General features: G+C 43.8%; 1 protein-coding gene across 3 annotated transcripts in view; it reads left to right on the forward strand.

Annotated features, from left to right (window-relative positions):
• Positions 1–8,577: 8,577 nt before the first annotated feature.
• AXIN2 (axin 2) overlaps positions 8,578–23,988 on the forward strand; it is a 47,454-nt gene continuing 32,043 nt past the window's right edge. Inside the window, exons 1-3 of one of the 3 annotated variants that reach the window (XM_063120038.1) lie at positions 8,578–8,617; positions 14,632–15,576; positions 23,714–23,854. In XM_063120038.1, coding sequence (XP_062976108.1) covers positions 14,753–15,576; positions 23,714–23,854 — 965 coding nt within the window. In that variant the 5' untranslated portion in view covers positions 8,578–8,617; positions 14,632–14,752. Of the gene's footprint in view, positions 8,618–12,249; positions 12,554–12,668; positions 12,732–14,631; positions 15,577–23,713; positions 23,855–23,988 lie in introns of those variants that run through there. The other 2 variants (XM_063120037.1, XM_063120039.1) reach the window with 2 other exon arrangements.

The raw sequence follows: 23,988 nt of genomic DNA on the forward strand, positions 1-23,988 counted from the left end.
ACTTTGAAGCATATTCTCTCCCCTCCCGGACACCGTGTGATATCACGGAAACGCTCTGGGTGTCATGTCTAACCCTACTGCCCCTGTTTTGGGAGAAGGTGTTTCAGGTAATCAATCAGAATCAGATTTGACCTAGAGGAGACAGTGCCAGACATCAGCCAGCCTGTACCAGTGGAGGAGGAAGCTCTCGCAGGTGATTCACCAGCTGGAAGTCAGCCCTCTCCAGAGCTTATCTCCTCAAGGCCACATCCTACACACTCAGTGGGAAGTGAGCTTTCTTCCGGAGGAAAGAGCCCCGACAAGCTAGCTGATGCTGGGCTCCGCCGGAAGCTAAAACACTCAGAGTGGAAGGAAGGCGTGAGAAAGTCGGTCTGGTTAGCATTGCGCCAGAACCTGCCTCCACACCAAACTCTCTGAATTTACAAGCATTTTTTTTTAAAAAAAAACCCTTCCTATTCTCCTTAATCAGACAATTGTCTCGCTTTGTTTACAGAGTTCTGCCTAGGGTCAAATTTCCAAAAAATTAGACTCTCTTCAAGTAGAAAAAGTATTTGCTGCTTAATAAAAGCTTTGTAGATTACCTAGCAAACCTCATCATTTATCTCCCATCGAAAACAAAAGTTTTCTAAGAAACACAACACTGACAATCTCTGGAGCAATTTTGCATTTAAGTTTTTTTTAAAAATGTTTTTAGTTTTAAGGGGATGGTGGAGAAAGTAATGGATGAGCATTCATATGGGGCTTTACATTAAAAGAAAAAGAAAAGAAAAAAGTGGACACCCCATCTGAAGCCTGTGGGGGAGAGAGGGACAGCTAAGCCAGTAGTCATGTTTGGACACTACAATAGTCAATGGTGGGTTAATAGTCAACTCAGTCGGTTATTCTGAGGGTACTTCCCACACGATCAGAGCAATAACCAACTGTGAGTTGGTTATCAGCAACTGTGAGTGGATTATTAATCCATGGTGCATTGACTAACACTTCGCCCACCTTCCCTCCCCCTCTAAGTCCTCCCACTTGTATCCCATCATCCCTTGCTGCCAAAAATAGAGTTCTGCTGACTCAAGTAGAGCAGCAGTCACCACTTTGACCGCTCTTGCCTAGCAATTCTGTAGCAGATGAAAATAACCAACAGTGCCCTCCACATGACACAATAACCAACGGTGGTTTAAATAACCCACTCTGCACTTCATTGGTTATTTGTGTGGATTATTTTGGCACATGACATGATAACCCACGGTGGGTAAAATAACCCAACATGAGTCATTGTGTCATCCAAACCCAGTCAGTGTGTTGAGTCACTGGTGTCCATATCTGTCATGTCAGGAACTAAGTAGAGAGGTAGCCAAGTCTCAGCCTATAGCAAGGGGACATGTGGCGAGATCTCTTTCAATATGATCTCTTCATCCTCCAAAGGTCTCCGCTTTTTCTTGCGCTTTCATTTTTCTCTGCATTTGGTTTTGTAGCAGCTATTTTGAATTCTTTTTCTTCTTTGATTCTGCTTTGCTTGGATCACATTTTGGATAGCAAACACCAGTAATTATGACTTTTGGTGATCAACCAAATCTCATGAATGAGATGCATGTACAGTGCACATCCCAGCAATGGTAAATTTTGGTGGCACTGCTGAAGGCCATGTCACAGAGGGGGCTTAGTTAGGTCTGTTGTCACAGGTTTTAAGGTCCCCTTTCTGCCTCTGCAACTTTTGCTACTTTAATGTAGGAAAACGTAAAAGGTGACAAAGTTGAAAAATATAAATTGTTAATTTTGCCATCTGCTCAGCCTGGGAATTCATTTTCAATGGCAGACAAGGGAATCAGATGAAAATTCAAAGAAATCCAGATTCCTTGATGCCTGTGGTAGCTGCTATGCGTGTGTAGCAGTTTCCCCATAGGCCTAAAAACAAGGACTTCAACATGCAGCTCCAAAGATGATGAAATTTAGGAAACTCTGACTTTCAAGCATGAAGAAAACCATGAAAGGGGTACTTGTTCTTGCAGTTCCTTATCTAGTTCATCAGCTTAGCTTTTAGCAATGCATATGCCTGAAGCATTACAAATTATTGTATGGCTTTGTTGGTAAGCGTTCGTTGCTCAAAACTGGCAATGTTGAGAGAGGGGTAGGCAGATGACTGATCACAAATTGGTCCCAGTAAAACATCTAGTATGCGTTATTGTGTTTACCTCTGGACAGTTCTCGCAATGGAAGGATGAAAATAGTGGGGTCCTCCAAGGCTCTGTATTGGGATAGGTGCTGTTTAACTTATTCATAAATGATCTGGAGTTAGGGGTGAACAGTGGGGCAGCCACGTTTGCTGATGACACCAAATTATTCAAGGTTGTAAAAACAAAAAGGAATTGTGAGTTCCAAAACTATTTCTCCAGTGAATGGGCATTAAAATGGCAAATGTGGTTCAGGGTAAGTCAGTGAGTGTAAAATGATGCATGTTGAGGCAATTCTCCCCCCACCCCAACACACACACATTTCACATACATACACCGAGCTGGTGGTGACAAATCAGGAAAGGGGTCTTGATGTTACGGTGGATAATGTGTTGACCCAGTGTATGGCAGTTGTGAAAAATGCAAATTCTGTGCTAAGGATCATTAGGATCAAAAACAAAACTGACTGTACTGTAATGCCTTCATACAGATCGATGGTGTGAACATACCAGGAATCCTATGAACAGTTCTGGTTACTGCACCTCAAAAAAAGATACTGTAGAATAAAAAAGGTAAAGAAAAGCACAGCCAAAATGATGAAGGGGTTGGAGCAACTCCCTTATGAAGAAAGTTTGGGGCTTTTTAGGTTAGAAAAAAGGCAAGCAGAGGGGGGGGGAGCATGATAGAGGTATGTGTACTTTTGTTTTTATATTTTTGATGGTTTAAAATTTTGTATACATTTTAATGTTCACTGTTTTTAACTTTTGTAAACCACCCAGAGAGCTTCGGCTATGGGGCGGTATATAAATTTAATAAATAAATAAATAAATAAAATCATGCATAGTGTGGATAAAGTGGATAAGAAGTTTTTCTCCCTCTCTCATAACACTAGAACCCAAGGCCATCCCAAGAAGTTCAATGGTGGGAAATTCAGAACATGTAAAGGGAAGTATTTCTTCACACAGTGTGTAGTTCAATGTGCACTACATTGAGAAAGGGTGATATAGCTAGGGAAGGGCTTTTGGCATGGCTGATCATGCGTGTTACACAGGTGCTAGGGTTGACACCTTTTTAAATAGAATGAAGGTTCATATCTTTGATCAGCTGCATCACAGGTAGAAGCAACATCCGGGGAAGATGTTGCTTTTGATGTCACCAAAAGGCAGGTGATTATTGATTTCACAGATAGGCTGAGCAGCCAGGGAGTAGCTCATGGACAGGAAGCCCATAGTCAAGGTTGCTGAACATAGACTTAGGACACAGGCCATAGCTAGATGGGGTGATATCCTGGGGCAATCCCCGAGATCATCCCTGTGTGTCCACATGACACACAGGGGATCCCGGAAGCAGGGAAAGATTATCTCTCCCTTGCCCCTGGATCTCACCCTAGCCTTTGATCTCGCTTTTTCCACGGTCTTGGGCTGATCTTGAGACCGCAGAACGTGTGTGCGGGTATCGTGGTTTGTCCCGCGGCCATCGTGGTTACTTGCGAGGAGCCGGGACCCACGCCCATCGGGGGTGGGGTGTGGGGAGCGGGGAAAATTATTTTTATAATTTATAAAATTATTATTACCTTTTGCGCATGAGTGTTCGTGCACTCTTCTTCTTTAACAAAAAAAATGGCGGCCGTTATGTCCTCTCCCTCCAAGGTCATTGTGCGCTGCATGTAAACAGAGGGGGAGATCTTGTGATAAAAATATTGCAAGATCTTCACCCCTCTGTCGTGCTATACCAGGTAAGTCTACCTGAGGCCACAGACTAAGAAATGAGAACCGTAGGTAAAGTAGGATGAGAGCAGTGCTGGGCCAGCTCCAGATTTTGAGGGCCCTTGGGCAAGACCTCCTAGTGCCCCCCCCTCCCAGAATGAGGCTAGCTTCTCACTGCCATCATCACCAGCTGCTATTGCTCCTGTACCAAACAAGCATTTACTTGTTTGGTACAGGCAGAGAGCAGGTAAACAGTAGCATCTGCTGCTGCTCCTTCGCACCACTTCCATTGCCTGGGACAGAGCGAGAGGCAGGTGAACAAGCAGGTTGCAATGGTGAAGAGGAGGAGCAGGTCCGGCAGGGATGTGGACCCTCGGCAGGTGCCTGATCATGGTGACCACTGATGCTGGCCCTGGTGGACGGAAACAAGGCCTGAAGGGAAAAGGTGAGGTAGGTTACCCTCTACTATGACGAGGGCACCCACCGACCCACCAAAGGTGGCACCAATATTATTCATATAAGGCTCTCCCAAAGAACATGTTCCAGGCCTCCTCCCTTTAGATGCTTAGTAAAAATATACTTGTTCCACACTAGGCTTTTTGAGACCTGGGAGCTGATTATTTTTGAAGCTGAACGTTGCTTACTGCTGCTGCTGCTTTTGTGATTATTTTTAGTGCTTGTACATGATCTGTTTTAACAAGTGTTTAAATTATTATTATTAGTATTAGTATTAGTATTAGTAGTATCATCATCATCATCATCATCAGAAGCTGGTTTCTTTGTCTGACACATGGCTTATAAATTTAAACACACACACACACACACACACACACACACACACACACTACATATTCTGGGAAAAGTCACCTGTTGATTTATTTATTTATTGCTTGCAATGCAGGTGTCAGAAGCACAGTGGTTTTCCCTGTAAAAGAAAACAGCCACCCTAGGGACCCAGAAATATTTCTTAAAAGTTGGGATATCTTTTTAAGACTCTGCTAGCACTTGAATGATACAAAATGACCTTTTGTGATAGCCCCCGCTCCTAGATACTGTTTTTAGAAGCTCACCGGGGAGCATGATTTGGTTACAACTGGGGGACTCAGCGGTGGGGTGGGGCTTGTGGATTTAAGATAAGTCCCTTATCTTTCCCCCATACAAGCACTGCCCCAAACTCTTGTGATCAATGCACCCCAGTATTCTATGCATTTCATCCCTGTCTTCTCCTAATCACAGCTTCTCAGGGCCAAACTTGACATGAGTCTATTCAGGTACACTTTGAAGCAGTTCAGTAGGATTTATTCCCAGGTAAGTGTCCATAGGACTGAAGCTTCAGTGGCTTTTAATGGCTTAGACAGCCATAGCAATATGCAAACCACCAACATTCTCATTTTAAAATTCCTTTCCCATCGTTTCCTAAGGACCCAGGATGGATTACGATCTGTATTGCAATGTAATTTGGGATTTTATTATAGTGGTTGGGTCGTTGAAGCCTCTGGCACCGACTGTGCAGATGACACTGGACAGCAGCACGTGATGTCACAGGCAGGCTGCTACTGATGTCACAGACAGGTTGTGCAACCCTGGGCAAAGGAAGGAAGGAAGGAAGGAAGGAAGGAAGGAAGGAAGGACAAACGGGCATCTAGAGCAGAAGAGGCAGGGCAATTTCAGAGTGGCTTTAATAATATGCTGATTTTAATTGGATGACTTCATTTGTGAATATTTATTTATTTATTTAAAACATTTGTATCCCGCCCTATATCATTAAGATCTCAGGGCGGCGTACAGGCCATTGTGTCCTGAAAGTTGGTTTATCAATAATTTAATACTAAATATGAAGCTCAGCCAAACAGGAAGTACAGGCAGCTGCTTAGGTAGCTGAATTGCAGCAGCCCCAGTATGTGTATGCATAGAACAAAGGGGAGGCTGTTTTTGCTCCATTCAGTTGTATGGAATGAGGGGGAAAGGGCAGCCCCATCTCTCATTCCATGTAACTGAATGGAGGGAAAGCAGTCTCCCTTCGCTCCATTCTCTTATATGGAACAGAGGAATGTGGAGGAACCCTGAGGAGGAAAAACAACTGCATATATATGTACACAAAAGATGCAGGGCTGCAATATAGGCTGAGCCAGCTCTGGGCAGGAACCAGAGAAGGCCACGGTCCAAATAAAAAGGGAAGCCTAGCAGAAGATAGTTGGGGAACAGAGTGGTCCCAGGAATAAGGGCATGAGAAGGACAGAGGCAGGGCCTGTATGAGAAGGAGACAAGAGAGAGAGAGAGAGAGAGAGAGAGAGAGAGAGAGAGAGAGAGAGAGAGAGAGAGAGAATGGTAGTGGAGTATATGGTGTGGAGTGTCAGAGAAGAGAGAGGCTCAAGTTCATGTACTGATCCAAAGTAACAATCCAAATATTTGTTTTCTTTATACTCAGCCTTTTCTGCATAGAGCTCCACTCCACTCCAAGACACTTTATCCTCATAACCTACATGTGAGGTAGTTTAGGCTGAGAGGCAGGCCTAAGGTCATCCACACAAGCTTTATGGCTGAGTGGGGGATTTGAATCTGGGTCTCTCCAGTCCTGGGCCATCACTCTTAACTAGTAAGACCACACTGTTCCTCTAGTATCTTGTTACATCATTTTATCCTGGCAACACTCTGAGAATCAGAGTGATTAGTCCTAAGGCAACCAGCAAGCTGCATAGCTGCATAGGGTATGAATTTGATGACCCTCTACAAACTTTAAGTAATAGTAATAACTGGGGCCTCTCATCTATCACTGTCCACTCAAAGTTGGGGGTGGGGATGGGGGAGTCCTCCACCAAGAAGGGGCTGAACAGATGCAAGGAGGGGTGCTTGCCCTCAAGGTAAGGAAGGGGAGATGGTTCTGGGCAGGTCCCCACCCCACCTCCTGCAGTTGGCCACACTGCAGATCTTTTGTAAATAGTTAAAGTTGCAGCCCTATTTAACCCAAAGATTGTGTTTGGCCTCTTCCTTCTGGGTGAGCATGCAAAAGAGGATGTGATAGAAGTTTATAAAATTGTGTATTGGATATGTATGTGTTGTCCTTAAGATACTTGGGGTAGGTGGGAGGCACTTGATTGAAATTTAAGGACTTCATATATTGTGACATTCAGGCCTTTTGTTCCTGCCCCACCCAGCCTCTCAGCATGTGCTTACTTTACAACAGGCCAACATTTAGGGGTTGGGGCAGGCCACATTGGCCCCTGAGAAACACTTCAGGAGTTGCCTGAATGGACACACCCATTCCTGCCTGGCCAATGAAAGCACAATCCAGGACAGCAAAGAGTTTTGTCTATGTCTTCATGTGAGATTCCACCATGGAGAAACGGTGCCCATGTTTGTGTGTGAACGTGTGCGTGAAGAAAGCTTGAGGGGCAAAAGCACCCACCACCGATGTTAGAGATGTGATTGGCATTGTCCAACACTTTCATTTTATAGTTAAAAGCATCTGAGTTTGATTGAAGCAGTGGTGGGGAAGGCAATACTTAACTCCCCCACATCATTTCCCAGATCTAAATCACCCAACCTGCTTTTATTATTTGTATTTATTTATTTATTTATTACATTTTATACCGCCCAATAGCCGAAGCGCTCTGGGTGGTTCACAAAAATTATTGTTTTTATTGCCTCCATTTATAAACATCTTCATTAGAAAGGTAGACTAGCATTACACCACCAACAAGAACACTTTAAAACAACAATGGAAAACAATAATCCTATAACTGTACAGCAGAAAACATCAACCTTTACTGACATTCAGAACCCGCAGTTACAGCTCTACATGCAAGTCTCTTTGCTCACATTCAAGTGAATACATATTTGAATGTGCGTTCATTTGAACCTTTGCGAGGTGTTGGGGTGGTGGACTGCACCACGTGTGCACGTGTTCCCATAAACGAAAGAAACAGAAGAGCCAAGAAATATTTTGCATTGTATCGTGAAAGGGCTTATAATGGCCTGGTTCAGACATGCTGCTTAACCACACAATGGTTAAGGGCATTCCCTTAACCATGTTGTGGTTAAGCAGCATGGTTTAGCGTGTTGTCTGAACCAGGCTATAAAAATGATCAATAGGTGCTATCATTTTAAAAAGCTATAGACGTAGCTCCCCTCCGGGGAAAATTCTGCGCATCTGTCTAAAGGGCAAACAAAACTTAAGATTTCTCATTGACTGGTCAATCTCTCTGATCTCCTAAGGATGCCCCTCTGCCTGGACTTTTTAAGGTTGCCGAAGCAAATCGGAGCGGGGGGGGGGCGGTGGCTTGGCGAAGCAGTCGCATCCAATGCCTTCTCACGCATCGCGCCGGAGAGCAGAGCGCAGAGCGTTTCATGAATCAAAGGAGAGCGCGCGGGGGGCGGCACCTCCTCCTCCTCCTCCGCGCGCTCTGCTAATGTCTCCACGGCAGGCATGTGCGTCCACCCCCCCCCCCCGCCACCTGACTGTCCAATCGGAGAAGCCTGGAGGGGGAGTAAGATCTGGCTGGAGTGCCAATGGGAAGTGCCGGGGTCACACCCACCGGCGCGGTTTTGGGCGCGAGCAGGGAGAGCGTCGGAGCTGCCAAGTCTTCTGGAGCGCGTCTCCTGCGATGCGGTGGAAGAAGGCAGGCAGGCAGGGGCTTGGGTTTAGCACGCTGCCGTTGGGGAGGCAGCGCAGCGCAGCGCGGGCACCGTTCATTCCGCGGCGGGCGGGGGATGCAATAGGACGGCTCTCCTAAGCGTACTTACCTGGATGTAAGTCTCCTTTGAAACCCATTGCTTCCGTTCCGAGTTGACTTGGTGAGCATCAGGGGGAAAGAGCAAGCGGGGTCGTGTGCCAAGTTCTACTTCTCTCCTTAGAAGAACCTGTTTGGTTTGGTTTTTAAATGCGGAATTGCCCCGCCGCCGCCACGTCCACATTTTTTCCAGTCGTCCAGTTAACTATCCCGGGAGTAGGTTGGGGAGACTCTTCTGAGAGAACCCTTCAAAGTGCCGGCGCCAGTTTGCTCCAAAGAAACCTAGTTCTGATCGCCAGATATCTCAAAGCTCTGGCATTGTCCTGAAACGTCCTTTGACCCTCGATATTTTTAGAAGTATTTATCCGTTTCCCTACATAAAATATCGAGTGACAAATGTCGTTCAATTCTATTTCTGCCTAAGTGGGGATTTTGGCCCAAGCCGATACATCCTAAGAAGGGGTGGGGGAAAAGCTCTAGAAGGGATTTCCCCTGCCCCTCCTATTCTCAATATTTCAAAAAAGTGTTGCCTGCTTGCCCCTCAAAGGATGACCATTTAGTGCTTTCATTTGGCCAGCAGCTTTGATAGTAATGGGGTTGACCCATCCTAGCTCTGGATGGTGGGAATTCTAATGTACACAGTTGGTCTTTACATTGCCTGTGCGCCACATACAGGTTGCATGGAGCAAGTTGTGGGTGAAATGCATCCAGGAGCAACAGAAATGCATGCTTGTAGTTATGAAAGTTGGTCTGGAAAGCTAATTACAGGTTGCGCGGAGTCTTTGTATTAACACAAATTGGATTCACCAAAAAGCTGATGTTCAGAAACTATGGGCCATAGTTCTTGCTTCAGTAGGAGTGCTGTTCCTAACGCACTATGAGGCACTGTTTTGTGTAAAGTACCTAATTTGGGCCTATGAAGACTAGAGTCCTATGTAGAGCGAGGCATATCTAAGCCCATTGATTTTAATGGGTCTGGACATGGAAAAAACTGTATAGAATTGGGCTTCACAGTTGTATCCACATCCATGCAATTCTATGGGAATAACTTCCAGTGACCACACTGGGATTTCAATCTGTGTAAACATTCACAGTACTGGCAGTAATCTTGTACATATTTACTTGAAAGTAAGTTGGTGTTTCCCAGATATTTGATACATAGGGCACACATTTTTGTTTTTGTTTAAAATCAGTGACATATTTTGCTCTTGCACTCAAAAACATCCACATAACTTTTCTTGATCAGTTTCCAGAACAACAGGCAAGCATCCTCCTGACAACCATGGAATAGCCAATTCTCCAGGGCATCCCACCTTCTCTGCCCAGCCATTCAGGTTTTGGGAAAGGGACAATTCTACCTCATAATGCTTCTGGAATTCCTTTATATCTCTCACTGTCAGCTGTTAGCAAGAACCACAGCAGTGAATCCTGGTTCATTCTCTCTCAGGATGAGGTTGGATTGTTGCCCATACATTGACAAATAGGGGAGGGAAATCAGTGCTCCATATTCTAAGAGCCAGACAGTAGCAGGAACATCCTTTGGTGTTTTTATTTTTCAGTGTTCACTTCAGCCTGTCATGTACTACACAGTATGGGACTCATGAATAGAAGTCCCATTGGCCTCATTGAGACTTACTTCTGAATAGGCACTTACAGAATTGGGATGTACAATGCTTAAATGAAAGTTCTTCATTCTAGTTCCACCCCCTCCAAATTTCTACTGAGCACTAGGATGGGTTCTGCCTTTGAAAATCTAGTTCCTCATTCAGGAAGGTAATTTTATGTAAATGAATAGGGCCAAATGATCTGGGGGTGAGCTGGGGAAAGCACCTGGCACGCAACGTGGATCACCATAAGTAAATTGTTAAGATGCATGTAAGTCCCGCTTCAATTTCCAAGAAGTATGCACATGGGATTTTATCTTTTTGTCCTAAAGTAGTAATCCATGCCCATTTACTTGGGAGAACTTCCTTCTGGACCATGGGACTTGTGTGTGACTTGAGTAAACTTTCATAGGATCAGGGTGCAAGTCAACTACATTCTTTTGAGTGCCTTCATTTCTAAAAAGGCCCTGTGGTTCCCATGTATTTGTCCAGCTCCTAGCACAATGGGCTAGGTCTCTGGGCTGCATGATAAAAACTAATTATAATAATATGATTAAAGACAATCTTTCTACTATTGAGAAAAAGACACCAGTTGCCAAGTTTTATGCATGCTTATTAGTCTTGCTTGTTTTGTAAATGCAATTAAAAATTAAATCCCTGAAATAAGCACATAGATGAAGACAAGAAAAATGCATTTGAGTGAGTATGTGTGTGCGCATGCAGGCATAAAGGAGCGAATTAAAATGAAGAGAAAAACAGACTGGAATCTCTGAGTTCAGATGCACTGTGGCATTAGAACTTCCATAAAGTTCAGAGGTTTTGGATTTCTATATTCTGGGACTGCCCATAAAATAAAATAAAAAATCTAAAAGACAACAGATCCAGACTTCATAAGGGAACTGAGTATGATGGGGGAAGGGAGGTGGATTGGCCTGAAACCTGCACACCAGATCCAATCTCTAATTAGAACCTTTTGTCTAAAGTCTTTTCTAAAGCATTCCGTGTCTGTTTAATATTTAACATATGGGGGGGGAGGAGAGAACAGTTTTGTTGGTGTGCCAGTTATATTACAATCAGATATTGTTTAGTTAAGATGCAGAATAAAAAAGAAAAGGAAAAGGCCAATTTTCTAACATGAAACTTTAAAGAAGAAGAAACGGCAGTGGGGGAGGGGAGCTGTACCGCAAAATGATTTCACAGTCTTGCTTTACTAAAGTTGACCGTAGGTCCCCCACCCCAATCCTCCACTCCAAAAGAGCAATACAGCAGTTGCTTTGCATTGTATGAGAAAATAAAAGGAAGAGAGTTCAAACAGCAATTGATCTTTATCTCATGAGAGGAAGGAGGGGGTGGGAGGAAGGATAGTTTGCAAAGAAAGGGCTGAGTTGATTGAGCAACGGAAGGGTTAAATGCAGGGAGTGGAGCTGGCAGAACCGGGAGGAGGGAATGTTGCCTGTCCCTTTAAGGTTCCTACAGTACTGAGAGAATTGCAGGGATAATACGATTGGGGCGGCAGGATCACTTACTTCTGACGTTCCAAAGCCTGGGGGAGTTGGCTAGAGATTGTTTCCCTTTGATAAGGTCCTGGCAACTTAGTAACAACTCAAGAGGCCATAATAATAATAATCTAAGTCTAAAAGCTTCAGCGTAAAAAAAAAAACACCCTCTAAAGTGGGGAGCAAAATAATTAGCCCTCTAGCCCATGTGTAAGGCCAGTTTGCGGTGTTGGCGTCTCGGTTGATATTGCGCTAGTAAAAAGTGTGCCTTTATTTTATTTTGTGTGTGTGTGTGTTTTAAGGGGGAAGGTGTTGCAGAAAAGACGCTTATCTCCCTTACAGGACCGTTCTCTCGTTTGTTCACTTTGATGTGCACAGTTAAACCCACATCTCAGTGTTTGTTGGAATAGCCCGGAGGACATTTGGTGCATGGAATGACTGCTTGAAACAGGACCTGAGTTGAAAGAAGGGGGGTGGGTGGGGGGTCAGGAGAAGTGGGGGAGGGATCAGGTCTTTTGATTCCCCCCTCTTTTGGGTTAAAGCAGAAGGGGGTAGTGCAGGGAGGAGAGGATCACACCGAACTCTCGCTCCACTGATACATTTCCTGCAACGTCTTAATCCACCCCCCCATTACCCCCCCTTTTTACTCTCAGATGCCACTGCGAAGCTTGAGAGGAGGTGGATGATGAAAATATAAGGGGAGGTGGGTGGAATCGGCGCAAGATTGCGGATTATTTTTCTTCTTTTCGTAGAGAGGGAGGTGGATTTGAGGGGGGGTTGTTTTTTAAGGAAGTACCGAGCGTTCGTTTACGGAGGGGGCGGGAAAAGAGCCCCACCAAAACTACTGGATCAATGGTAAGTTGTAAAAGAATGTATGTGATTCCCGAGCTGGCTGCTGCCTGCCTGCCTGCCTGCCTGCCTCCCTCCCTTCCCCCTCCCCTTTCTCCCGGATCGCTTTGATGTCCTCTTGGCTGGAGCTTTGAAGTTGTTAAGGAAAGCTATTTATGTGTTAGTTATGAGCAAGCAGAGCCTGGTAAGAAGATAGACCGGGGTTTGTATGAATAATCATGATAACAACCGAAGCATGGGGAGGAGGGGGGGGGGAGAAGAGATCTGGGGGTGAAGGGGGTGTCTTTCACAGACCTCCCCGAGACCCCCGAACTATACATCCCGGTAAAGTGGGGAGGGTTTTGTGTTCTTGTTTCCCACAATGTTTTCTGTTTTGGCAGGGGAGGTAGAGACCTAGGATTTATTTTTGTTTGTAGGTAGGATGAGGATGCGGATGTCTCCCTGTCTCTTTCCCCCCACCTCTTCTCATTCACCCCTCCCTTTCCTATCAGCACCCTCTCTGAACTCCAAAGAGGCACTGCGTGCTTACTTAGGGGTCAGTTGTTCCGCGGGACTTGGAGAAAGCAACTGGTTTTAAGACTTCTCTGCCCCCCATTCCTCTTCTCTGTTCCTGAGGTCTCTCGGCAAATCTCTCCCCCTCCCTTCAGTCAGTCGCCATTTCTGGAGATTTTTTCCCCCTTTAATATTTTTCCACCCCCTTTTCAGGATTGTATTTTGAGGGTATGGCGCCTTATGGAATGTAGATTCTTATTTTTAAAGGACCGTTTGTTGTTGTTGTTGTTGTCGTCGTCCTTTGACAACACTCAGCCCCATTACACACACGCTTTCTGTGTGTGATCGGAGTGTTGCTTGCTCTAAGGTTGGGGAGAGCTTGAGGATATATCTGCCAGGCTTGGAATGTCTGCTCCGGTTCAGGTACATTACAAGAGAGTAGCAGCGTTCTCTTCTACTTTAAACAGGCTTTTTGCAAGATCAACTCGTAGCAAAAGTTGATCGGGCGTGAGGTGGGGGTGGGGAGAGCGACACATCGAACTTTTATATGTGTGTTAATTTCTGCTGTGGAATGGCGTGTGAGGTGTTGGTGGGGTATTGGAAGCCGAAAGCCGAGTTGCTCATATCTTTTGATTAGTTTTGAATACTTACTGGATTGGATTTTTGATTTGATTGAAAGCTTGTAGAGAACTTTGGAAGCCCATTCTGTGCTGTGCAACCTACTGAAAGGTGTCTGGAAGTAGCACTAAACGCTTAAATGATGGAACTTCACTACATTTAAATAAATAAACAAATAGCATGATGAATCAAGGGGCGGGAGAGGAATTACAATCCTTTTCTTCCAATGGGTGGAAGTTTTTAACATGTGGATGTTTTTAATATGTGAATAATATAACTTATACTTTTATAAGCAACTGATCAGTAATGAATCGGACCTAGTTTTAAAATAATACTCTGGTCAAGTTTGTCTCGTTCTTTCCATTTTCTTTTTAACTCTTAATGTGCAGCTTCCGAGGAGCATCCAACATTGTGCTTAGAAGAGTTTCTGGTGATCACAATCTAAATGTTTAAGGAGTTGAAGGATTGGGGTGGGTGGGAGAGAAATGGAAACCAGATGCTGAGGAAAGCACGTTTTGTTCTTTGCCTTGAGTTATCTACCAAAGAAAGAGGGAGGGAGTCAAAACTTGAAGGATTTCCCCCGTTTTTTTTGGTGCAAAATGGGTTTAACAATGTGGGGATCCAAGATATTTTTCCTGGGACTTCTCAGATGTTATCATTAGTAGTAGGGAAAAGTTCATGCTGTTTTGCATGTTTTGACTTTATAGGCAATGCAATAATTAAGAGGAGGGTTTGTTTTTTTTTGTTTCCAGCCCCCCTTTTGCTCCCTCCACACCAAAGTTAAAAGTGTGCCCAGAGTTCAGTCTTTCCCTTTGAAAAGCGTATCTGATACTTTTGATTAGCGCCGCAGATAGCTGCGGTTGCCTCTTTATTTTAATGTGAAGAGTTGAAAAGCCTGTTTACTTTTTGTCTTTGATGTTGGGTGGATCTGGTTTTGATTAGATCAATACTTCCCCCCCTTTTTTTTCTTCAAGAGAGAAGACTCAGAGGATCCCCTGCTGACTTGAGAAAGAAGAGAGAGAGAGAGAGGCACACAGATTACTGAGGAACTTAAAAAGGAAAAAAAAATCTCTACCAGAAGGAACTCCAGGAACCATGAGCAGTGCAGCATTGCTGACTCACCTTCCAGACCCCAGTAGCAGCTTCAGAGAAGATGCCCCACGCCCCCCTGTGCCAGGGGAAGAAGGAGAAACGCCATGCCACCTGGTTGCCAATTTGTTTGCTATGAACAACCAAAGCTTCAAGGCCATGTCAGTTTCTTCCACACCAAGGAGGAATGAGGATGGTCTTGGGGAGCCAGAAGGTAGTGCATCTCCGGACTCTCCTCTAGCACGATGGACCAAATCCTTGCATTCCTTATTGGGAGATCAAGATGGTGCCTATCTCTTCCGGACCTTTCTAGAAAGGGAAAAATGTGTGGATACTTTAGACTTCTGGTTTGCCTGCAATGGCTTCAGGCAGATGGACCTTAAGGATACCAAAACATTAAGAGTAGCCAAAGCTATCTACAAAAGGTACATTGAAAACAACAGCATTGTCTCCAAGCAGCTCAAGCCTGCCACTAAGACCTACATAAGGGATAGTATCAAGAAGCAGCAGATCGATTCTATAATGTTTGATCAGGCACAGACTGAGATTCAGACGGTGATGGAGGAAAATGCTTACCAGATGTTTTTGACTTCTGATGTATACCTCGAATATGTAAGGAGTGGAGGAGAGAATCCTGCTTACATGAGCAGCAATGGACTGGGGAGCTTAAAAGTGGACTGTGGCTATCTCCCTACCTTGAATGAAGAAGAGGAATGGAGCTGTGCAGATTTTAAAAACAAACTCTTGCCATCCGTACTTGGGCTGTCCAGTAAGACACTGAGGGCTACAGCAAGTGTCCGAGCTACAGAAACGGTAGAGAATGGGTTCAGGTAAGATAATAGTTTTGAATTACTTTTGCAGTCTGTTGCTCCTTCAAAAGTTTTGCAAAGTGCCCATGCCAACAATGCTGTGTGCCTGTTGTGAGTAGGTTTTGGTAAAGACACTTTTTTTTAAAGAACCATAAAAACTTTGGCATTTATTTCTGGCTTGTGGGGAGGGCTGCCTTTCTCCCTAATAAAGAAAGCAGTACATTGTGGTTCTTAAGACCCACCAGTTCCTAAAGCTCTCTTAGACATCAAAAAAGAACTTCAAAGTGACTCTTGTTCTTTGAGACATGCGTTAATTGTTACCACTTTAAACCACATTAAGAGGAACTGGGAAGAGCACCATCTAGGCATGTGAATGAGTAATGAAATACTAGTTTGCCAGCTTCATCCCCAGCTAGTGTTGAAATATGTGGATTATATGTAGAAAATGGGAAGCAATTATGTGATGATGGAACAAGAAAGTCCATATTATTATTGCGGTAACCTGTGTGACTGAACCTAGTGGCTTACAAGGAGACAATAAACATACACTTTCTTAAGGAATATCTTGCATTAGCTTGGTTTCACGTCTTTGAGCCAAAGAGAATATGCTTGGCCATCAAGATGGTTTCAGGTAGTGAATATTACTAGGGGCAGTAGTCTACCTGTCAGGTCAGGGTATGTGTATTCCAAGTCCGTAGGAAGCTGCCTTGTCTCATGTAAGACCATTGGTTCATTGAGCTCGGTATCATTCATTCTTGACAGGCAGTGTCTTTCTAAGGTTTCAGACGGAGGTCTTTGCTAGCCCTAGGTGGAAATGCCAAGGGGTGCACCTGGGACCTTTTGCATGCAAGGCATGTGCTCTACTACTGAGCTGCAGCCCTTTCCCATTAATGGTATTCAAACTCCACTAGAAGGTGGTTCTGCTTTTGATTCAGCATTGTCCTTGGTAACCCTAGGGGAGTGAAGTGATGTGTGCCCTTCCTTTGATTGTGTAGTCTGATGAAAGTGGGCAAGAATAGTTCCTCACAAAATGCCAACATCATCCTATTCCCTCTCTCTCTCTCTCTCTCTCAATCATGACGAGTGGTATAATCTTCTGACACCTTATTCTCTTTCTCCCCTCCCTTTTCCCTTCATAAATGGGAATTGGTTGAACAAGAATCTATAGAGCAGAAGGACCTGCTCTCTCTCCCTCTGTTGTGTGTATTCTGTCTTGCTTTGGAAGTTTCTTTCTCAATCTGGTAAGTATTTGACATCTGGTTTACAGGAATTTTTGTGAGTGTTTCTGTGATTCATGGACATCAAAGGACTTCAGGCATCTCTTCTGTTTTCAGCTTGTTTCAACTATGGCCTGCCTCTAAGAGGAGGGTTCTTGAATTGCATCTGTTGTGTTTCTTGGTTGCCCTTTAGAAAAGCAGCAGCGTTTATGGTCTTTTCCAGTGATAGAACTGGAAAGACAGCTGGTTCTAATTCGGCTTTCACTCACACCAGTGCAAAACTGGAGGGGCTCCAAATATGTAAGGAGCTTCTTCCAGTTGTTGCTTTTGTCAATGACATCAGTGTGTGTTACCTGTTTATTTCATCTCTGTGGCAGGGGATGTTTGGCAAAACCTCTGTTGTTACTTCAGTACCTTTAGCCGGTAAAGGAAGGAGTTTGAAGCCCTAACAAATAGCTTTACTTGTGGCACCTCAAGAGTTGTGATCTCTATCAGCTGCAGAAGTCTGCCATCTGTATTAGCTGTTATCCAGAACTTAAAAGGGGTTCTGCTTGTTTGTCTGTCTGTAGACACACACACACACACCCCTCCAGATTGAGGAAAATGTGTGGAAGGCATTGGCACTTCAAACTTCTGTTGGCACTGGAGTGCCAGAAAGCATGGATTTTGATGTTCTTCCGCTTTGGTGTTTTCAAAGTAGAAAACTTTCTGTGGCTGTGGAAATTTCACTTGAACCAGCAACCTCACCTTCAGTAGATGCCTTTGAACAGGAATGTATTGCTGGCCATTTTATGCCTTCTATGTATTGATGGCCATTTATTTGTGACTTTCATGTGAAGTTTGGCTTGCAGTGTTTTCCAAAGAGGCAAGGAGTTGCTTTATTTCTTGGGCCCTCACCTCACATGTTTCTTGTGGGTCAGTGAGTAGTGAGTTGGTCTTGACATTGAGTTCCAGTACCACCACTGCCATGGGCTCATTATGTGATCTTGTGCAAATAGGTTCTCAGAACTCAGTTCCTTTGCTGTGAAACACCTCACAAGGTGGTTGTAAGTGGTACCTCAATAAAGATTCTCAAGCACTTTGCCAGTTACAAGTGCCACACAGTAATTTTTAGATGAGGATCTTAGAGTTATATGTTGCCCAAGGAAACTAGCTGAGAAACCATTTCCCCAAGCTAGAGGCCACCAGACTTTGCTTCTTCTCCAGTTCACTTTGCCCCCCCCCCCCATCTTTGGAATAGTTGCTGTTACATGCCCAGTCTACCTGCTTCTGGTACCAGAGGTTGACATGTAAATGCCTTGGCTGGTGTTTGGATGTGTCTACATACGCCCTGACTTGAAAGCAATGTGTTGTTATTATTATTATTATTATTATTTATTTATTTATATAGCACCATCAATGTACATGGTGCTGTACAGAGTAAAACAGTAAATAGCGAGACCCTGCCGCATAGGCTTACATTCTAATAAAACCATAATAAAACAATAAGGAGGGGAAGAGAAAGCAAACAGGCACTGGGTAGGGTAAACAGGCACTGGGTAGGGTAAAACTAACAGTATAAAGTCAGAACAAAATCAAGTTTTGTTGTTTTTTTCTTCATATGTAGAGGTTTGTTTAGCACTGCTTTCCCCAACTGGCATCCTCCAGATAACTCTCATCAGCTCCGGCCAGTAACCATGGATGATGGGAACTGTATTCCATCAACATTTGGAGGATACCAGGTTGGGGAAAGCTGGTCTAGCAAATCACATTAGAGAGGACTGTGGAAGCCCAACCGTTTTTTATGCTATTAGGGGTTCAACTATAACATAAAGTTAAGATTGGCAAATATACTGTCCCCACCCCCTTTGCTAATCTAGTATGTTTGAATATTTGAATATGTTTGGGGGCTCTTGAGGCAAGACAATCACTTCAACCTCCATTTAGATGTCTTCTCCTCTCTCACAGGACCACAAGTGTATGTATTAATTACTTCTCTAGCAGGAGAATCTTGACACTGTTTCACTTTTGTTATACTGAGCTACCTAAACTGAAATTGAAAAGTTTGTTTACATTGGATTCTGAACATATCATGCCCAAGTTCATATGCACAAAACTGCTCTCTTATGGCGCAATCTTATATCATAATAGCCAATAAGACAGGCTCTTTGCTCCCTATTAAGTTCTGTTGTAACTTCAATGAAGCTGGCTTTGGCACTAAATCTGCCTCTAGCAAATGCCCCTCCACTGACTCCAAAGATGTTGTTGATTGGAGCGTACATGGCTTCAGTCAAAAAAGTGAAATTATGCCATTACTAAGAGGAGGGAAGGATTAATGGGCAGGTGTGCATGCACGCACAATACTTTCTCACCTCTTTGGAGAGCACTCTGAGGCAAGCCACATATTTGCTACACATGGAAGTTATAAATATTGCCAACATAAAATGGCCATCAATGTTCCTGACCAAAAGGAGGCACTAGATAGATGGTTTCAACAGTTTATTTGTGGTTTCAAATAAAGCTTCCTCAGTTTCCAGTTACAGCTGCCTTCCCCCAACCTAGTGCCCTCCAGATGTGTTAGACTTCAGCTGGCTGGGGATGATAGAAGCTGCAGTTCAACACATCAGGAGGCACCAGGTTGGGGGAGGCTCAGTTAAAGCACTCCATAGGTTCTTTAACATAGTATGGGCAGGATGGACTGATTTGAGTTTTCAGGTTCGCTATCTGTAGACCTGTGTATCAGTCATGGGATGCCATCTTGCCAACCCCCAAGTCCCACTGACAGCAAAGCAAAACTCCATTGGCTATTTTGCAGTCTCCCTGTAGACCAAGCTGGTCATGCTGCCTGGCTGTAGACTCCATGACTCTGGTTGAAAACCAAGGATTGAGGCTTTTTGTCAAGCTGGATGCTAACTGGAGAAAAACACACACCCTAAAAGACATCTCTAGATTGTGCTGTTCCTTGCAAGGCTGCCACAAAAGACACCCTTGAAAAGATTAGTTCTGTGTGCTTCCTCTGTGATACGGATCCGCTTTCTTCACACAGCACACATAGTGACATACAAAGTGTCATTTTAAAAAGATAAGAGGTAATAGTTTGAGAAACACCAGGCATCCTCCTTGAAGATGGAGAGCAATGGCTACCTGACAGTTAAAAACATTTTCCAGTACAGAGTCTTAAGGTGGTGTTGGTTGTCTTTGAGAGTGCATGCATGCAGAAATGTACGTTCGAGACCACTGCTTCACACAGAAATCAAAACTCCTTGAAGGCAACTTGATAGCATCTGGTTACAATTAAGGTTGTAGTGTGGTCAAGATCTTTTTTTTAAAGTAACTATGAAAACATCTCTAATTGGTTTACTTAATGTATGTAGGGATTTTCTGCCCAGATCTGTTTTTAAGAGAGCAAACTTGGATTATTATTGTTTTTTAAAAAAGAAATGTATTATTTAATTATATGATGGTAGGCAAACATTCCTCTCCACCCACTTGGTCTAAGTTCTGAAAAAAAGTTTGTTTGCCAGCTAAATGCCTCAGCAATTTCTTGTTTTTGGGTTTCTGTTGACTAGTTTGAGGTGGCTATAAATGCATTGAACTTTGGAGCAGTACTTTTGACGTTCAACCTAGCTTGAGAAGATGAAGTGTCTGAAGGGACTTCCTACAGCTGTTGAAGAGCTTCTCCTTAACCCTCCCATAAGGATGAATAGTAAACATAACTAATGGTTGTTCTTGTCTTGTTATGACGGACGTTGTAGCATTGCCTGCACTTTAAAAGTGAGGCTGGTAGGATCCACTTAAAGAGCACGGTTGGTTCGGTACAGATGGTGAGCATCTTGAAACCAGATACTTTACAACAATAAGCCCTAACGGGCCTGGGTTTTGTTAGAGCAGGACATGAAACGGTTTTAAGGAGAGTAATAAAAGAGGAAATACTTCAACCTTCCCTACCCACCCCCACTTCCCTGGAAAAAAAAATCTAACAGTGGTGTGAAGAATGTCATTGGAACTTCATAAACGTAGATGCTTTATCAGGAGAGGTGGCTTTTTTTGAGGTTCAAAATTTGGATTTCTCCCCGCCCTCCCTTTCCTGGTAGAGTAACTTTCAATTGGAAACATGTGGGGTTGATCTGGCTTCTTCTGTCACTCTTTGCTATCTCCAATTCTTTCTTTCATTCTCTCTCTCTCTCTCTCTCTCTCCCCCCCCCCCCCCCAATCGTCTTTTGAATGTCTTGATCTTCCGACTGCAATATCTTTGTGTGCTTTGGAAAAGAATGTGATCCCAGCTGTGCTTAAATACCTGACTCTCTTGCAGCGAGGCCTCCTGCAAAGGTCAGCTTGAGACAGAGGCCTAGAACTTCACTCACGCTGTTTGCCATCATAACTTGAAGAGGTCTGTCTGTCTTTCTCTCCGTCTCCCATCTCTCTCTCTCTCTCTCCCTCCCTCCCTTCTCTCCCCCCCTACTGCCCCCAATCCTCCCCACCTTCTTTCTTTGCTTAAGCCTTTGCAAGGGCTCATGTTTTTCCTCTTGCCAGTGAAACACAGGAATGCAACGCAGCAGGGGAGTAAAGGGAGGTGTGTGTGTGTGTGGGGGGGGAGGCCTCGTTTGTGAGAGAACTGAGTAAAGACTACTGAAGAGGTCGAAAGTGGGTAACCAGGGCAAATGGAGACAAAAGGACTAGAATACCTAGTGGTTGGGGAAGTGCTGCTTTTCATTAACACTACCAGGCTGCTCACTTAAATCAAGCTTTGCCTCTCTGAAAGTGGCTTGGGGGATTTTTTGTTTTGTTTTATTTTTAAGTTTCTCTCCTTCTGTTTTGGCCTTAAAGAAAGACACTCCCCCCACCCCACCCCACCGCCTCCCAAGTTGCTTGCAAGTGACTCTAATTTTAAGCAAGTGACTCTCTTAAAATTGAACAGCACTCCAGAAGAGAGCCCCGGGTTGATCAGGGTTTGCCAAGCTGAATTGCTTCAGAATGAGGGATGTGGTCTGGCCTTTTGTGATGTCTCTTCTGTGGAATGTGATGGAAGTGGTATATGTTTGAAATAAGGGGTGTCCTCCCCCTCCCCCCGTATTCTGTGGAGCAGGCATCTGGAATAAGGGGTGATTGGTTAAAATAAAGAACATCTGGCAAACTTAGTTTGGATTCCAGGCATTTGGGGGTTGTGTATTTGAAGATGGTGGTGTCTATAAACAAAATCTTCTAAAATTTTCAGCTACAAGCATTTACCACAGTCCTGCAAACACTTTTAAACTATACTCCCATCTTGAAGTTAGCCTTAAAAGTTTGGGGTGTAGCTAGAGAATATAAGATACAGATATGACCTCTATCCCTCTTGCTTTCCCTATGCTGTCCAGGGTGTTGCTGCCATGCTAGTCCTACATAATAGCGAATTGATGGCAATGGCCCCTTTTAACGGACCAAATTCAAGATTGAAATTTGCTCTTTCTTTTGCCCTGTTCCTATTCTTCGGCTGAGCAAAGTTTGATCTCCACTTATCCTTTCTGCAGCATCCTCTGATATTTGATGCTTATTGAGGAAAGACCTTCTGTGGAAATTCCTGATACTTCTATCACAATTTTAGAGCCTCTTAAATTCAGACTTGGAAGTAACAGTAAAATCTTGTGGGCACTTCATAATATGAATTAGTATGCACCAGTTTTCCCAAGTACTTCACTCTAGATTTTTCAACAGCCCTGTAAAGTAGGCCGACATCATTATTCCTGTATTGTAGATTGGAGGGTGAGAAAGCAGTATGCCCTTAAGGCCACTCAGTGAGTACATGATTTGAGATTCAGTTTCAGGGCAATCAACTCATAGTTCATTTGTCTGGAGTCTTGCTTTTTTCACTTCACTGTAGTGTGGTTGAGCAAGCAATAAGAATATGACATAAGAAAATTTAAACCAGCCTGGTGTGCACCAGATGTTTTGGACTACAGCTTCTAGCATTCTTGACCATTGCTGGGGGTAATGGGAGTTGAAGTCCATAACATCTGAGAACACCAGGTTGGGGAAGACTGGTTTAAACTAGTGGTTGGGGGAATCCCAACCTAATTGGAAATGTTAGATAGTGGATCAATCAGGAACTGGTAGCTCTTATTCTTCCTGGACAAGGACACTCTATTAATGATGCCACCCTACTTTAGGGAGATGGGTTGGACTGCATGATCTTTCTGCTTTGTAGAGCACAATGAAGCAATGGCATTTATATCCCTAAACCAAGCTTCTCTAAAATGTAGCAGTCAGTGAAACAATTGACTTTTATTAATTAACATGATAAATGTTCATGTACCATACTGAGAATAGCAAGGCTGCTATCTTTTACCCACTTAACTGGGAGTGAGCACCACTGAGCTCAATGAGGACACTTTTCAACAGACGTGTATAGATCGTGCTGCAAAAACCATAAAGTTATTGATACTGGAACTGTGTTGCATGGCAGCTTTCTCCCCACCATATTAAGGCCTTTGTTATCTTTTACATTGGGTGACCTGGGGTCAGTTGCTTTCCCTCAGCCTAATCTACCTCACAGGGTTATTGTGAGGATAAAGTGGAGGTGATCCATGTATGCTGCCCTGAACTTCTTGGAGGAAGGGTGGGATAAAAAAAAAAAAAGATCTCAATGTGATGAGGGAAAAAGGAGTTTTATGAATCCATCGTTTTAAAACTGTACAATAGTCAGTAACTTTAAGGTAATAGAGGCAGACCTACTAGTGAAACTACATGGGAATGCTTTATGTCTGTAGCAATGGGTGGAAAACATAGGTTGTGATTCATCCTAGACACATTATACTTCTAAGAGCTTCTTTGAAACTGCTGGGGCTTATTTCCAAGTACAGGGCATGCTAATTCTATAGTTTTCCTTGTGTATAATTGTCTATCTCGTTGCTCTTTGGTCTTTTCACGTGTCTATTTCCTGAGTTCAAAGAATAACTGGGCTTCCCATTTTTGTTCTTCTCTAGATCCTTCAAGAGAAATGATCCCATTAACCCTTACCATGTGAACTCCGGCTATGTCTTTGCTCCTGCCACTAGTGCAAATGATAGTGAAATATCTAGTGATGCTCTGACAGATGACTCCATGTCAATGACGGACAGTAGTGTGTAAGTATTGACCTCAGATGAATGTTTAAAAAAGTTGGTCTTAAAAGAATGGTACTTGAGTAATTAAATGCTGATATCCAGTCATACTTCTGGTGGACTCTAACCTAGGAGCACGGTTGGAGCACAGACAATTT

The sequence above is a fragment of the Elgaria multicarinata genome, chromosome 3, assembly GCF_023053635.1.
Source record: "Elgaria multicarinata webbii isolate HBS135686 ecotype San Diego chromosome 3, rElgMul1.1.pri, whole genome shotgun sequence".
NCBI lineage: Eukaryota > Metazoa > Chordata > Lepidosauria > Squamata > Anguidae > Elgaria > Elgaria multicarinata.